The sequence below is a fragment of the Etheostoma cragini genome, chromosome 4 (assembly GCF_013103735.1).
Source record: "Etheostoma cragini isolate CJK2018 chromosome 4, CSU_Ecrag_1.0, whole genome shotgun sequence".
Taxonomy (NCBI): Eukaryota; Metazoa; Chordata; class Actinopteri; order Perciformes; family Percidae; genus Etheostoma; species Etheostoma cragini.
The window spans coordinates 8,307,762-8,325,075 of record NC_048410.1 but is presented as its reverse complement, the minus strand read 5'-3'; the positions used below and the strand labels follow the sequence as shown (position 1 = coordinate 8,325,075).

Below are 17,314 nucleotides of genomic sequence, written 5' to 3'. Positions count from 1 at the left end.
TTTGACGACAGCTACAACATATTGTTCATTTAAAGTCCAGTTCTTATTCCATTAAAAGCCCTGGTATGACAGATGCATTTATCGTTTTGCATCAAGTGGTCTTTCTTTGCTCACCCTCTGTCAGTGCATGCATGTTGTCAACAGTGCACTCAGAGGCAAAATGAAGGGAAAAAACCCAGTCTCCTGGCCTAGATACCTGGGCTCATGCTGAATTGGTTCGGTATTGGTCCAATCTTGACAATAATCAACAACAATGTAACTGCCACTGAAAAGTCTTCTAACTTGTTTGTGTTTTTAGCTTAGTATGAACCACCTGTGTGTTATCAATGTGTGCTCTCTCTTTAGCAGCCAATCACAGCCTGTCTGTTGAGCGCAGCCTTCTTCGGTGCCCTGGGGTCATCTTTCATTTATGGCTACAACCTCTCCGTGGTCAATGCTCCTGCTTTGGTGAGTCAAACTGTTAGGATGTCTTGCAGGTTGGCTCCTGGAGAAGCCTCAAGGATTTCGATCGATTTGTTTGCACTGATAGATAATCAATAATTCATTTAGACGGTGCTTCAAAACCAAAAATACACACGTTCATCAGTATACTAAACCCCATTACATAGCTTATGCGTTGCTGTAGAGTTGTCTATTGTCTGTCATTTAATAACTAGACACAGGGTTTTGTACGGAAGTCTTGAGAGGCAAGATGAAATGTTGGCCAAAAAGTATATCTCCTACATAATTGACTTCCATTTGTGTCGTTGACAGCACTTCCGCTTTGAGATGTATTTTTTAAATATAGCATGGATTACAGACTATTTTATGAGCAAAGTTACGCTTTATCAAGCATTACCTCCAGCATCACAGACAGCCAACAGATCCCTATCTGTGCAGCTCACTCAAGGAATTAGAGACAAATTTCTTTTAGTAATTTCTCATTCATTTAGTAGCTCCTGTCAAAGTCCCAGATACTCTGTGTCTGCCAATGCAGCTAATTTACCAGGTCATATGTTGAGCTTAAACTTAATTTTTACAGCTTCTGCTCGCAATAAAAAAAGCTGATCACATCTCCTCCTTCCATTCCAAATCAGTTTGAAGGTGATGAAATACTGTTGGCTTTATGGAGTTAATGTTATTGTTTTTTGAGAAATCAGATTTTCTGATCTGATCTGTCCAGCCAGATTTGTTTACTTAACCCGTTTTGCAAATACCTTTTTCACATATGTAGTACTCTGGCAATGCAAGACTACACCAGGAAAAAAACATGTCAGTGATGATAATGTATGCCCATGGCCTTGCCCCTAAGTTTGATTTTACAGTTGATTATGTTTCACTTTGGCATGAAAGTTAGGTTTCCATAAAAAAAAAAAAAAACTGCAAATCCTTGAAAAGGGCTTGAATTTTAGATACAATGCTTGAAAATGCTTGAATTTGTATTTGATTTTTGCAACCCGTTCAATTAAAATATTATGATAAATCCGTCAAAAACAGTGTCTGTAGGCGCGAGGATGAGCTGTCACAGACCGTGGTAAAGTTGGTTTTATATTGGAAGGTTGAACTGCATAATAGATTTTTCGAAGGGTCTAAAAGCCAATGTCCAATATGAAACCAACTTTACCCCAGTCTGCCACAGCGAGTCTGCTGGGGTGTGTCGGCCCTGCATCCCAGCAAAGACTGGTGCGACTGAGCTGCTGATCAGTCTATAATTTTAATGGTAGATTTATTTGAACAGCGAGAGACAGAATAACAACAAAAAAATCCAGAAAAACACATGTCAAAAATCGTATAAATTGATTTGCATTTTAATGAGGGAAATAAGTATTTGACCCCCTCTCAATCAGAAAGATTTCTGGCTCCCAGGTGTCTTTTATACAGGCAACGAGCTGAGATAAGGAGCACACTCTTAAAGGGAGTGCTCCTAATCTCAGTTTGTTACCTGTACAAAAGATGCCTTTCCACAAAAGCAATCAATAAATCAATCAATCAATCATATTCCAATCTCTCCACCATGGCCAAGACCAAAGAGCTCTCCAAGGATGTCAAGGACAAGATTGAAGACCTACGCAAGTCTGGAATGGGCAACAAGACCATTGCCAAGCAGTTTGTTGAGAAGGTGACAATAGTTGGTGCGATTATTCGCAAATGGAAGAAGGATGTCCCCCTGCTCAAGAAAGCACATATACATGCCTGTCTGAAGTTTGCCAATGAACATCTAATTGATTCAGAGGACAAATGGGTGAAAGTGTTGTGGTCAAGTGAGACCAAAATGGAGCTCTTTGGCATCAACTCAAGACACCGTGTTTGGAGGGCGAGGAATGCTTCAAAGGGACGATGGACGGGGCCATGTACCATCAAATCTTGGGTGAGAACCTCTTTCCCTCAGCCAGGGCATTGTAATTGGGTCGTGGATGGGTATTCCAGCATGACAATGACCCAAAACACACAGCCAAGGCAACAAAAGAATGGCTTAAGAAGAAGCACATCAAGGTCCTGGAGTGGCCTAGCCAGTCTCCAGTCCTTACCACAAAGTACAGGGTCATGTTTGCAGAGGGGTCAAATACATGCTTCACTCATTTAAATGCAAATGCATTTATAACATATTTGACATGCGTTTTTCTTTTTTTTGGTTGTTATTCTGTCTCTCATTGTTAAAATAAATCTACCAATAAAATTATAGACTGATCATTTCTTTGTCAGTGGGCAAATGTACAGTGGGCAAATGGGCAAATGCACAAAATCAGCATACTTTTTTACCTCACTCTATGCTAAAGACGTGTCAGCATCAACAACAGCGCGTCTATTTTGTTAGCCACAGTCAGATCGCTCCTTTGTGATTTGTAAGAACATTCTGTTCTTTAAATAGTTTTGGTTTTAGTAAAGACAAGAACAGCATAATACAAATTATTACAAAGTGGCATGTTTAAATTCATAACGCTAAGAGGGTTGCTGTATCGGAGGCGTTACGTTACAACACACTACACAGTGCGTGCTGAGGCCTACCAATTATTTTCAATTCTGAGTAGTGCACAGGTGGAAGAGAAGGAGGGAAATGAAGGAGAAGGCAGTAAACGGGAGAGACCAAGTGTTTTAGAGCAGGAGAAGACCGCAGAAGGAGATGCTGGAATAAGTGAGAGAGAAGCGGGAAAGGAAAAATTGATGTGAGGGAGGAAGAGGAGGCGTCAGATTCAGAGAGAGGGACAGAGGTTTACTTTTACTCAGGCTTATCTGCTAATGTTGGCTACCTACCGTTACCTTAACCATTCAGTCGGTATCGTATGTACCTGAAACCGGTGATTGGACCGCAACGCTCTTTTTACACACAGTTTACCATCCAAATGCTGAGTGAACGTTACTAGCTATGTAGCTAGTAGCCCACTGTAAGGTTGAGGATGGCCTTATATAATATTTACACTGCTTTATTCCAGTAGATACGTCTTGGCAATAAAAGACATTTTTTAAATTAATATAGGCTAATTATTTAGGCAGGTTTGTCTTCTGTGTTAAAATGGAATTAAAGGTTGTTGTTACTGTCTCAGATTTTGATCAAATCTTGAATATATCAAGAGTGTGTCCCAAAACCAAGGCCTGTAAAATATTTCTGATGAAATCCTGTAACTTCATATTTCATATAGTTACCATAAACTTTGAACAAAATCTAAGACGGTGCATTTGTTTTTCTCGATTTAGTCTGATTTGACACAGAATGACTCAGCCTCATGTAATTTGGCTCAAATCCTCCCACTTACATTGACTCAGGCAGGTTAGAGAGCAAGCAAAGTCTTCTTAGACAGTAATATATTTTGAAAATAAAACTTGTGATTTGATTAAATATCTGCTCCTCCTGCTATTATGAAACACAATTTTGGCTGTTTATAGCATTATGTCTTTTAATGTGACAAAAACACTAAATAATAATTTTGACTGTATTGGTATGTAATTAACGGTGGTGTAAGGTGCTGGAAAAGCTTTAAAATGGACCTTGAAAGTGCTTAAAAAGTGCTTGGATTTGACCTTGGAAAAGGTGTTTGAACTCTGTGTATTGCAGCACCACTTTGCATATACTATTGCCAGACCTATGTTCTGCAGGTTAACACAGACATTTTTTTGTGAACCATTTTTTTAAATTTTCTTTTTAAGTTAACAAAACAAACAATTACAAACAACACACTGAGACATGGAACGCATCCTAGAGCCAAAAAACACAGAGAGGAAAGCTGGGAGAAAGGGAGACAAAACAACACATGCAGAAACAGACACACACAGACGTACACATAAACAGACACACACACAGACAGACACAAGACAAGGCACCAATCCCATGCACAGGTTGATGTCAAGGCTGTAGCACAAGCTTTTGTTGCACGACTTTGCTTTATTGTTTGTGCATTCCTTTTTCTTATGTTTGTTGTAACACACCAAGGCAAATTCCATGCAAGTGAAAATTTAATTTGGCAATAACTTTCGTTGTGATTCTGAAATGCAATGCACCTCTCATTTAGTTTTCTGTGTTGTGAAAAATAATGTCACAGCAAAAAACAATTAGTTCCATTATTAAAATTAAAAAACTGAATTGCCATTTTAACAAACACCTTTTTATTCAATTGTGACATAGCAAATGCCCAGGAATTGCTTTAACGAAGGGAATTAGAGGTTGGGTGAACTCATTACTGACTGAGCTTGGTGCAGGGAGTAACAAAGTCATATCCTTGGTAATTATTAATCTGTTCCAGGTGACTGCCTGAACTGCAATGAAAAAGACTACATTAAAAATCCCTGTAAAAACCAGTGTAGCACCTTCTTTTAATCTCAATAAGTAAGGATAATGGTGTCTTCAGATGATCAAAAATAAGTTCAATGTGATGCTAAATGAGGTAGGCACTCACCGCTGTTCTGCCTGACGCTTCCAAGGACAGCCATAGCAGGCAATGGAAATGACTGCAGTGCCGCTGTGCGTCCGACTATTACCACTAGGTTTATACTGTTTAAATGTTGTCGGCTTTTAAACATGTATTAAGATATGCAAACAGACATTATTAAATAACTATGTAAATTTCTGTACTCTTGTAAAAGAGTTCCTCAGATAATTGAGCTCTCATTTAGTAAAAGTCATTATATTTTAAATATATTTTTAACTAGACATGATGTAGATTGTCAACGTTTGGATCATGAAGCCACATTGCACAAGTCAATGTGCATTTGTTTACACACTTAGGTATGAAACACTTAATAAATACACATTCTGTATTGCGGGATGCAGTCTTATGTTTTATGTTGTCATAGTGGAACTTTCTTTTGGTTACATTTAAATTGTGACTGAATTCTTTGTATTCAGTTCATTAAAGCTTTCTACAATACCACATGGATTGAGAGATATGGGGAGCCTCTTTCAGCAGAGACAGCCACCCTCCTCTGGTCCGTCACGGTGTCCATATTTGCTATTGGGGGCGTATTTGGAACTCTCGCCGTCTCTCTAATCCTCAAAGTACTGGGAAGGTAAGTTGACTCACTTGCACATATGTTGATGTGTAAAGTAATTTATTGTTTAATTTTTAAAGTACATTCCTAACTCCTAAACTGTTTGCATATTTGCCAGGTTTCTGTGAATGTAGTCATAAAAACTGCCACATAAACATAATATTATTTTAAAAACAGCCAATAAGATAAAACAACTTGAAAACCTCCCATGACTGTACCCTTGATTTGACATTGAGATCTCCTCTGTGTCAATCATGTCATGTTTGTTACAGTTTGCTTCTTCTGGATCATCTGTTTTTACAATCCTTTTTTTCACAAGCTAAAACTTGTGTCTATGTTGGACACATAGGTGGCGCTAGATGGGGCTTGCAGGTAAACATCGCAGCAGCCCAACCATGAAATAAGCATAAGTTTGACATTAAAACTCCTGTTGGTTTTAGCCCCCCAGTTGCCCTAACAACTCTCTACTACTGTTATTCCAGATCTGCCCGTAAAGTCTGGAAGTCTGTAAAGTCTAGATACAGTGAAGAAAATAAGTATTTGAACACCCTGCTATTTTGCAAGTTCTCCTACTGAGAAATCATGGAGGGGTCTGAAATTGTCATCTAAGGTGCATGTCTACTGTGAGAGACATAATCTAAAAAAAAAACATCCAGCTTTTCTGAGAATATAGTTTCCAGTTTGTATGTGGTTAGAAGATGGCTGTGTCTCATGTGACCTTGTTACTTGTAGACACTGTGTATGTACAAACCACTACATGTAAATAGGAACAAGTTGGCGTTATTTTGTGTCTTATTGGGAGCAGTAGCTAGTTGGAACCAGTTACCTGCAGGATCTTTGCTAGGTTAAGCTAATGCTAGGGGCATCATACAGAGTTATAGCAGAGTTATTTAATTTGGTATAATACATACGACCCAAGGGTGATAGTCAGGTTCATGTATGTAAATATGTTATTATTCTCTCACTTGTTAAGACACAAAACACCTTTCAGTCTTTATAAAGATAGTTCTGAAGTGATCATGCATTCAGGGTTTTTCTCACACATAAAGTCACATAAAGCTTGACCGGCCTTGAGCAGCCTCCGTTGGAGAATACACATTGATTTTTTCTGCTTCGCTGGCTCTGAAGAATATTACACCTCCTTCTAACTCTTTTTTATCCTCTTGAAGCCATGAATTGCCACTCTTATTTTCATTTTAACTTGCCAGTTTTGCTCCAAAACAATTTGTTGAATGCCCCTTCTTAAAAGGTTTGTTAATAGAAAAATGTTTCCAAACATTTAATATGCTTCTAGGATTTATCATTCCACTCTTGCTATTTTACATATTTTATCCTCCAGGGTTTTTGAGTGTCCCTGTTGTTTTTATTTGTCTGCTTTTATCTGCAGTGCTGTATCAATACATTTTATTATAAAAATGTTTCAGTAGTTAGTTTTGCTAGCTGTGAACTATTCTGCTATTTCATTATTATATCACAAATAACTATTTGCCCTCATTTTGACAAATTGCGCTGAAGTGAATACATTATCTGAGATTGGAATTTGTTTAGCATTTGAATGAGATCCTTTTCACCTGTGCCAGTATGTGATGTTTCTCTCTTTTTACAAACTTTATCTTTTTGACTTTAGAAAGGGAACCTTGCTGCTGAATAACAGCTTTGCTATAATATCTGCTCTGCTGCTGACTCTGGGTGAAAGGGCCAAATCTTTTGAGATGCTCATCATTGGCAGGCTCATTATCGGGGTAAACTCTGGTAAGTAATTATTTTATACTCACCTTTATAAAAGCCATTGTGGACATGGAAGAGAAAGGAAATAAAATGTAATAATGTATAAGTCAAATACAAACATCGAAAAAATACAGAAGTAATTAGATCAAAAGTTGCACAAAGAAACTTACCTGTGAAAGAAACCTTAAACGGTGTAAGCTTAACATTGTAAAAATACTTATGTTACCAGAACTTAGATATTATCTTGGGTAACCATCTTCGCCTTACAGCTACAGTAAACAGAGCCTCTTAAAAAATAAGGCACACATTAACCTGAGTTGCTGAAAATTGCATCAGAGAAACTTATAAAGAAAATAACCATCACAAAAGATAAAAAATGTTACCACATTTAAGTGAAAAGAAATGATAAAGTTGCAGATTATAAAGATGAATAAAAACTTATGCTCTAAACCCATCCCAAGGAAAAAGAACGAATATTGGATTCTGCAGATGTCAAGGGGGGTTAACTTTACAAACCTGAATGCATTGATCATCTAGAGACACTGATTACTGATCTAACTTTCCCTTCTGAGAGAATTTCTCCAATCATGGAGGAAGAGTTTAAAATCAGTGTTCATTCATCTCTGTGGGTTATGTTACCTGCAGACACACATTTTCAAGAGATTTTAAGAAATTGTTATTACTAAAAAATCTGCTCCTGGTAGAAATTGGTCATGTGAAAGTTAAGTAACAATGATTTTGCAGAACAAGCGCTGTCTACATCCTCAAGCAAGTCTGAGGTCTTAATGTTCAGAGGTCCGGGAACAATATCCAGCTCAGCTTGGATGTGTGTTACCTAAAGAAATACACTTATTTCCTGCAGAGCACGATCACAATTTCTAAACCATGGAAATTGATTTGTGCAAAAAGCTGTCTAAGGACTAAATGTTCCACCAAAGCAGACCATTTCTAATGCACAGGCGATGCCATGTGCGTACCCAGGACATTGCCACACATTTCAAGACAATATTTCTCAAATGTTGCTGGATGTTGAATCATCAGTCAGTGCGGGTTTAAGGTGGCTGCCTTTGTCTGTGTTTGTGTATTTCTATAGAAAAACAATACAGATTCAGCAACAATTCAGACATACAATTTTAAGAAAATGGAAACGTGGAGAGACGCTTTCCACTGGTATCACAATTCAACCCAGCTACTTACATTGTTTCTCCACTCACCGTTCAGGGGAGTGGTATCACATACAAAAAGTGATGCTCCCTCTATAATTTTGACTGTAAAATGTATCTATAAAGCACTTTTGACAGACAAAATCACAAAGTGCCATACAGGGGCAAAAACAAGAAACAAAACAGAATCAGAACCGAATACACAATTAGTGTTACATAATAATATTGAAAGTGCAGACCGGTCAACCTAAAACGCCTGTCTAACCTGGTATGTCTTTATCTGATTTTTAAAAGAATTCTCAGAAACAGCAGACCGTTTTTTAGGGATGAGGCACAGCTTCTATAGTTTGGATGCTATGGACTCAAAAGCTCAATCACCTCGGCTCTTAAGTGTGCTGCATCACATCAAACATGAGTCTTTTGTCTTTTTCATAGCAAGATTTGAAGATTTTGTTTTGTTTTTTGTTTTTTAAAAGGCATAGCTCTCAGCGCCCTCCCCATGTACCTTGGAGAAATTACGCCAAGACATATCCGAGGTTCAATAGGCCAGTTCAATGCCATCCTGATCTGCTCGGGAGTGTTCACAGGACAAGTGCTGGGGCTGCCCGAGCTGCTGGGTCAGGTCAGTGTTGTTAGAGATTGTAGGCTGTGTGAACATGTAGAAGTAATATTTATTATTTCCCTTACATATATACCTAACTATATAGGTTTTTCAAAGGACATTTTGAAAGGCTGGAATTTAGAGCTTTGTGCAATCTTTCCTATCACTGCCATCTTACAAATGTCATTGGGATCAATTGGAGGAGGCAGAGAACCTGATTGTTTTTTGTACATATTCATCTCGTTTAGTACTGTCAGGATATAGTGACAGTTTCCATAAATATGACAACAAAATATTTTTATAAAAGTTACAAACCCAACCTTTCAATTTATATCAAATCAGTTATATTGTAATCCTGTTTAGTAAAGCGTTTGCAATAAAAGTATATGCACAGGTTAAAACATCAGATTTCATAATCTTCCTTAAATCACACACGATGATAGGAAGACTGATGTCATAACACAAATTGCAAACTTTAAAAAAAAAAGGGATAGGAACAGTTGAGCCTTGGGATAAAAACTAGATATATTATCAGTTAATCAAAACTTGCCCAAGTATACTGTCAGTTTATTTGGGGTATTTGGAGCCTGTGCCATCCCCATTTACTCTAAAAGCCATCCTTATACCCTCTCGGTTTTGTACCAATTCACACCTTAATTCTTGTGGTTCTTGTGTCTGACACATCTGCCACGTGATTTAAACAACCTCAGCGGCGCTCATGTGACATCCCGGTGTGATTAGATTTAATTTCCAAGGTCCTTTCCATCCGTCAGTAGAGCTTATGAAGCCTCTTGGAGTGGCAGACTTCTTCAACTCTACAGTTACAGCTACAGCGACAAGTGTGAGCTTGTAGGCCTACCTGAGAATAAAGACAGAATCCTGCACAGAATCGGATTCTGTCCCTTGTTTAAATAAGATAGCCGCAGGAATTCTCACACCTTGTTTACCTTGGAGGAATTCTTGCCAGTACCTACAGTATCTCCACGGTGCTGTGTCAGCACGGCAGCATGGTCTGGCTACACCAACTATCTATTTTGGCATAGAGCTCTGGCTTTTTTGTATTTCCTCAAACCAATCACAACCGTCCTGGGTGGTGCTAAGCCTTAATAGCGGAGACAGCAAGAGGGGAGGAACATCCTTTTAATGTACATCTGTTGAGCCTGACTACCCAGAGGAAATGCAATAAACTTTTCCCCCTTCTCACCTTAATGCCCGCAGTTTAAGCATCGTTGACTCAGCCTATTAGTGAGTCATTTTCACAACAGGGATCCAGTCTTTATTTAATGGATTATTCATGCTCAATTGTCAGTGTATTATTTAGGGATGAAAGGCATTAGCCTACGACACTTATGCTTTATAAGCCAAATAAATTCAGTTGTGTATTGTGAACAGATTCTGTTGACTTTAGCTCACTTTTGGCACTGTATTAAAACACTATTGATTAATGCATTTCTTCTAAATTGCTTTCCAAAATTCAAAACGCGCACTTTTTTGGCAGATGTTTCTGTTCAGTAAGCGTGTGGGTTGTGACATTTGGCTACCCTCTATGCAAATGCAAAAACAGAGTGAAAGTGGGTGGGTTGAGGGTGTAGGGGCCGGATTGAAATTGGGCCAGTTTGCACCACATAAGAACTCAACATCAGCAGATGCTTGGTCGTGTTGGAAATCTGTCATTAAATTCAGTTGAACTTGGTGGTTGTACATAGTTGCAAAACCCTCAGTCAGATTGGAAAACTGCCCGATGCACGTTTCAACCCAATTCAATTAAAACCCTGCTTTAAGGCTACACTAATACCATCACTTAAACAGAGTAGCCCATAGTGGCACTTTTTGCTGTAAAAAACAGGAAGAAATTAACAACATTAGAAACCAAGTTTTCCCTGACGTTAGTATGTACAGTAGCTACATGTAAGAGTAGAAAGACTGTTACTGGGTAGAGCAGCACAATCACCAATAAAGGCTTCTAAACCCCTTCTCAACTACACAAGTTAGAAATAATTACAACAAGAACATCGGCAAACAAGATCAGTTTTTCTAACATTATAGTATGTACTGTAGCTATGTAGCAGTGTGTGTAAAGTATAAAGAATGCAGTAACATTTGCTGAATGCTGTTGATTGAAGCCCAAATGTTGACATTGGCACAGTATGCCCGTGTTGACTTTCACATGTGCATCGGTAGTGATCTAGCATCATCATCTGGTAAATAATCAAACACAAACTGGCTTGCTAACATGTATTCCATGAGAATGTATTATAAAACTGATAGAAAGTAAGGTTAAGACAAGTTTTACTGAAAAAAAACCCATTGGATTTAAGAAGATGGAATACCTGTTCTTTCTTGCTTTGGATAGTGTAGTGTAGATAGCTGGAATAAGTGCTTGTCGGCATTCTCACATGTAAATAGACCACGGTATCGATCACAGATTTACTGATGCAGAAATGCTTTTAGAAATGCATCTAAAAGCAGCAGCTTTGAGACCTAAACAGTTTTAAGTTAATCAGGTCTCAGTGAAGGTTTTTGTGACAGCAAAGGGAGCTAGTCCAAGATGTCACTTTGTGGTGAGCAACATGGTGATATGCTTTGACAAATGATAATCACTCCAACCTTCATGCTTAGCCACTGACCTTCTACCAGTATGGATGCATGTTTATTACAAGAACAGGCTTTTAGCAGGCTGTCACTAGACTCCACTAAGAGATGGAACTCATTAGCATGCTTCAAATGCAGCCTACAACAGCAAGGTTAGAGTCAATGTCCATAATGGGCCCTTATCTGTCCTCTTATGTCCGCCATCACACCTTCTTTAGGTTGTGTAAAAAGAAAAAAAACGAATGTTACATGTGGGGATGGTCACTGTAGTGCAATTCATTTTAGATGGTTGTCACACTGGGTATCAGATACACAAATAATACGTGCACATATCAGAACATGTTCTAAATTCTAATTTCTAAATCATAAAATTGTGTATGCTTTCAGCTCTTTTCAGTGTAACAGTACACAGTATGCTGTACAGCCATACACAATAAAACTAAAAAGAGCACTTGGTGTTTTTTGAAACATGACTCTTCATTGTAAAAGGTACTGTGCATGACCTACTGTTAAGACAGCATGAAACGCTATATGGTCGGATTGAATTCCAAATTTCTGATAAACGTTCAGCCATTGTTGACTATGAAAAAAGACAAAACCAATTTTTTTGTGCAGTCATTTAAGGAATAGTTGCTGTGGGTAGATTCAGGTGATTATTCTGTTGGTTCATTGCTAAGAGCGAGCCCTTTTATGTTGTCATGTTGTATATTAAATTCTCATTTGATACATTGTTTTTATAAAATATCAACTATCAGCACAGCTATTTTGACCCCTCTTCTAAGGTGTGAATCACAGTAAAAAAACATTTTAACCAAACTATAAAGCACTCAAAGCGCTGCTTTAACCCTTGTGTTGTCTTCACTTTTGGGACCCGCTTGTATCTCTCTGGTCAAACTAATCTGTGACATATTTGAGGTTCTAAAAACAATTCTGAAGTAAAATTTTACTTCATAATCTATTAACAAATATTGTCTCTCAATTTCAAACAATTGAGAACATGTTTAGGGAATGCAATCAGTCTACTAGAACACAATTAAAAAGGGAAGTGTGATTTTTTGTTGTTGTCATAAGGTTGTAATTCATGTTAAAAATCCCCTATAGAAAAAAACGTAAGTGGTCATACCAAGAATAATTTTCTGAATTGAGACAGGAATACCTGTTTATCCCAGAAAATAAAGTAAGGCCATTGATTTTCAGGTAGAAAAAATGCATACTTAGACCATTTTTGTTTCTGGTTAAAATTTGAAATGGGTCAATTTGACCAGAATACCATACAAGGGTTAATATTTTAAGAATTGGGCAGCACCCACCTGTAAGGGTCAACTGCAATTATGCTCTTCTGACCAAGCATCAGGAAAATAGGCTTATAGAGCAGGTTCCGTTCATTACAAACAGCTGCAGGCACCGGGATGATGGGCTTTTCTCCTGATCTGACAGATCTCCACCCATATAGTATTCTGAAGTCTGAGATTCTGGCAACGTGAGGTTTTTAACCAAGATTTTCATTTTGTGGGAATTTAACGTGGAAGGGCTGTTGTGCTAATCCTTGTTACAGACATACAGCTCCAGAGAAACGTTGATCTTCCAGCTGAGTGGCAAACTACTAAGTCATGATGTGTATAAATGGAAAAGCCGTATAGATGCCATCATTTAGCATGTCATATGAATCACTGGATTGATAAATCAGTTTTTATTTGTACTCATGCAACTTATTTGCTCTTCCAGAATAGCAGAACATTTAAAAATAAATATCAGGCAGTCTGAAGGTTTTGTCCTAAAATGTACCTTGCAATCCATCTTGTATTAATTTCTAACCCGTGTGGCCGGACAAAAATGTACCCAAATCAAATTGCAGTGAAAACCCGCAAAGGTGGGTGCGTTATATTTATTAGTGCTGCAGTTTCTATTCAACAACCCTGTTTCTTCTGAACATAAGTAGTGGCTTCCTGGTGATTCTCATTTCCTCTCCTTCCCCTTCTGATCTCAGTCTGACTTGCCTTGGTTGGTGTGGCACCTTTTGTCCTGGCCTGACGAGGGCAAACGAGGCAGCTGGAGGCGTTGATTAGTGGCTGCCAGCCGTGCCTTGTTGTAGGCTGGCTTTTTGGCCATGTGCTTGTTTTGACAAACACAATGGGAGACCTTTAAAGGCTTGTACCATGCATGGCACCGATTCAGGGGCCATTTGGCCACACCAGCAAACAGTGAGTGGCAGCCAATTACATTTCACCGTCCTTTGTGGACATAAAGATTTTCAAAGAACTACTGCTGCCTGTACCAGACTTAGTAAAGATTAGTGGCGCAGGTTCATTTCTTTCTTAGGTAATGGTCCAGCAAGGTAAAGTAATTAACCCAACACAGACAATATTAGCTTGTATAATTGGAAACATCACGGATGTAGGCACCTGACATTTCCATTACCTCTCTGAGAGGTTAATTGTTTACATTAAAACATTCTCCGGCTTTGGCTGTGGTTTCATAAGTTGCCCATTCTCCTCTGTTTTGTTCCTCTCAGCTCAACACAAATTGTCTGCTTATGACAATGTACTCTGTAGCGTCATGCATTCATTGAGGTGATTACTGAAAGGAAACACAGCAAAGCTTGTGGAATACAGCACCAAACATGTGTCTGCTTTGTTGAGTTTACTGTAAATGAGTATCACTCCAGAGGCCAGAGGGTTATTTCACAAAACCAAGATTAGGGATTAAGCTGGGATTTTTCAGTTATCTTGGCTCAGTTTAGCCTTGACTCGGTTTCACAAAAGCAGAGGCACCTAAGTTACCATGGAGATTTATTATGTACAGCTAGCCAGGATTTAATAATCCTGGAGCCTTTTCTGTTCACTCAGAAATGGTTTTACTTTTTTTTTTTTTTTACCTCGTCAGCCTGCAAAAAACAACAGGTGCATGTTGCTGTTCAGTTAAGTACTGTCATTATTTAAAGTTGTGACCGTTATTTTTTTGTAATTATTCATGTGACATTGTTACTGTTATATTGCTGTTTGAAAATATATTGTTTTTAGAAGTTTGAAGTTAATACTGCAGTTGTTGAGATGATTAGAAAAGGTTGATAAAGTTGCAAATGTGTTTTACATGAAGTCTGTTACTAAGGGCAAGTGCTGTAGATGTGTTTCTATGGTGGACCAATGCACCTCAAATTATTTTAGTTGATTGATTTTTTTTTGGTATTCTCTAACAACTAATTTGGGAGGATTGTACAATTGTAAGAACATATCCTAATTGTACAAAATTACAGTGTAAGTTCACTGAACCAATAACTATGTAGTGTAGTCTACTGTCTATTCATGAAAAACAGGGAGAGAACATCTCAATGGCTTTTGACATTATATTTTGATGTGTGGCAAAAACTGATGAATATCTGTTACATTCATGTTTACGGTGAGCATGAAATCTTTGGATACGGCCTATCTGTGGTGAAGGCAGCTTTAGAAAACTCATAGTGGCTTACAATGACAGCATGAGCCTGCTGCTGAATGCTCCAAGAAGCTCCAGTGCAAGCCATATGTTTGTCAGCGTTTGCTGACCCTGTATGCAGTTCTGTCAGATTTTCTTCCAGACTGTGGAACCGTTGGCGAACATGTCTGGATATTAGACATTGAACATTGTGGAAGGCTCTGGATTTTGTATTTTTGTGTCTGTTAAGGAAAGTCGTAAAAGCATCTATCCGGAATACTTCAGCCTGGCTCAACCTAGTTGCTCCTCCTCAGCCTGGCTTGGCCTTCGTGAAACGCACCCAGCCGGGATGCACAGATTAGACTAGGTAAAGCTGGTTATCCTTCATTTATAAAGTCAGCTTTATAAAGTCAGCCGGCTTTACCTAACCTAACAACCGCGGTTCGGTTGCAAAAAAGCAGTCGCTGTTAAATTGCAAACCGTTTATGAGTTATTCTGTGGTCACCAGTGTCCTCTTCTACAGTGTGGTCTGCTGGGGGGGTAGCATATCCAAGAAAGACATCTTCAGGCTGGATAAACTGAGGCTCTGTGGTTGGCATGAAGCTGGACCCACTGGTGAAGGTGGCAGAGAGGACACTAATGTCTAATGGTTAATGTCTTTTTATAGCCAAAGGTGGTGGTGGTGGTGGTTGTTGTTGTTGTTATTATTATCTTCATAGTGTCTTCTATACTGTATTCTTGCTAAAACGGATGTCGGAGTCATCCCAAAAGGATTAATAAAGAGAAGTCCAAGTCAATATAACTTCTCCATCAGTCGGGCCCAATATCTAACCATAATTACACTTGGGCTTTCCATAAACTGTTGTTGCTTTAGCCTATTATTTCAGTTGCAACCCTAGCAGTGGGAAGCGATCTGAGAGCAAATATATATTAAAAACATAATTCAAATCTGCACATTGGCAACACACAGCTCAAGAAGCCAACCCTAATCCCGTAGGCTAAACTCACTCAGCCAACATTTGAATATGTTTTGATATTTATTAATTAAAGGGCGAAATCACTATCACCAAACCCCCCAGACTCAATTTAAAGGTGCTCTAAGTAATGTTGGGTGACGTTACTTCTTGTTGACGTTCGAAGTATTTTCAAACAAAATGAGACTATCTTGCCCCTCATTCCATCCCCTCCCTTCTGTGCTTCTGTGCACTTACCCCCCTTCCCCACTCCCAAATCCTTCTTGTTGGTTATTGGCTGGAACACTGTTTGTGTATGCTTCGTGGTGCAGGTGGGCACAGTTTGTTTTTGTTGCGGTTTGTAGACCCTGTGCTGTCTAAAGAGACCGTGTTTTTTACAGTGTATTCAGGGGACAGGCAGCTTGTGGATAGTGAGGAGTTGTTCGCTGTATTCAACAACAAATGGTTTTGCCTAAAACACGTGTGACATCACTTAGAGCACCTTTTAAATAATCAGTACTTTTGTCATCGTAAAACAAAATAGCCTATACGTAATTCTCTCTGATTAAAATGTATGTCTTTCATAAAGATAACTACCCATTGGGGAATGTTAACAGGCTTGTCACCAATGTTTGAACTATTATGACCTTTCTCTCTCGCACCGATGTCCAGCTGATCTTCTAAGAACGGTGACGCCGTTATCACTCGAGTATTAATTAGTCAGTACGCGGTGCTTTTAAACCGGTTGATCTCTAATCTCCGACTTAACCTGCTCCCAACCAGGTGAGGTGTTCAGCATAAGTTACCACAGCAATTTAACCTGGTGATACAGAAAACTCTGGGTTAAACCTGAAGTTACCTCAATAATGCCAAATCTTTATTCATAGTATAGGCCTCTGCTCATAGCAGGGCTTTCTTTCATTCAGTCAACTTTTATTTTTAGGCACACGACTAACATGCTTGTCAATAGAAATAATCAGTATATAAGTGCAGTCAACATCAGCAGCCCATATTCTATTGTACCAGAAAATGATACAGAGGTAAAAATGTTTTTGTTTTTTATAAGATTCACGTTAAACAGACCACAGCATCACACCACAGCTTGTAGAACATGAATTCAACTCTTTGTGTAGCAGCCTCTGAGAGGTCTAATCTAAACGCCCACTCTCATCTCCAGCTGGGATGAGACGAGCCGCAGCTCAGTGCAACAAACTTATATTTACACAGCTCACCCAGGATTTAGTGCACAGAGGATCAAAAAGAAGAGTTGGACCGTCACCGGTGTAGACAAGTCTGTGTTATCAGTCAGAGGCAAAAAGGCATACATCTTCAGTTTTTTTTCAGAATCCAAGAAATATTAAGGGGCCTGCAGAGAAAGATAGTCAAGCTCAAAACTTCAACAATGT

At 38.7% G+C, this 17,314-nt stretch overlaps 1 protein-coding gene across 5 annotated transcripts in view; it reads left to right on the top strand.

Moving 5' to 3' along the window:
• Positions 1 to 17,314, top strand: part of slc2a9l2 (solute carrier family 2 member 9, like 2) — an 86,008-nt gene that overhangs the window by 11,841 nt on the left and 56,853 nt on the right. For 2 of the 5 annotated variants that reach the window (XM_034870089.1, XM_034870088.1), the window contains 4 exons: positions 346 to 447; positions 5,318 to 5,478; positions 7,088 to 7,212; positions 8,828 to 8,973. In XM_034870089.1, coding sequence (XP_034725980.1) covers positions 346 to 447; positions 5,318 to 5,478; positions 7,088 to 7,212; positions 8,828 to 8,973 — 534 coding nt within the window. Of the gene's footprint in view, positions 1 to 343; positions 448 to 5,317; positions 5,479 to 7,087; positions 7,213 to 8,827; positions 8,974 to 17,314 lie in introns of all 5 variants that reach the window. The other 3 variants (XM_034870091.1, XM_034870090.1, XM_034870092.1) reach the window with 2 other exon arrangements.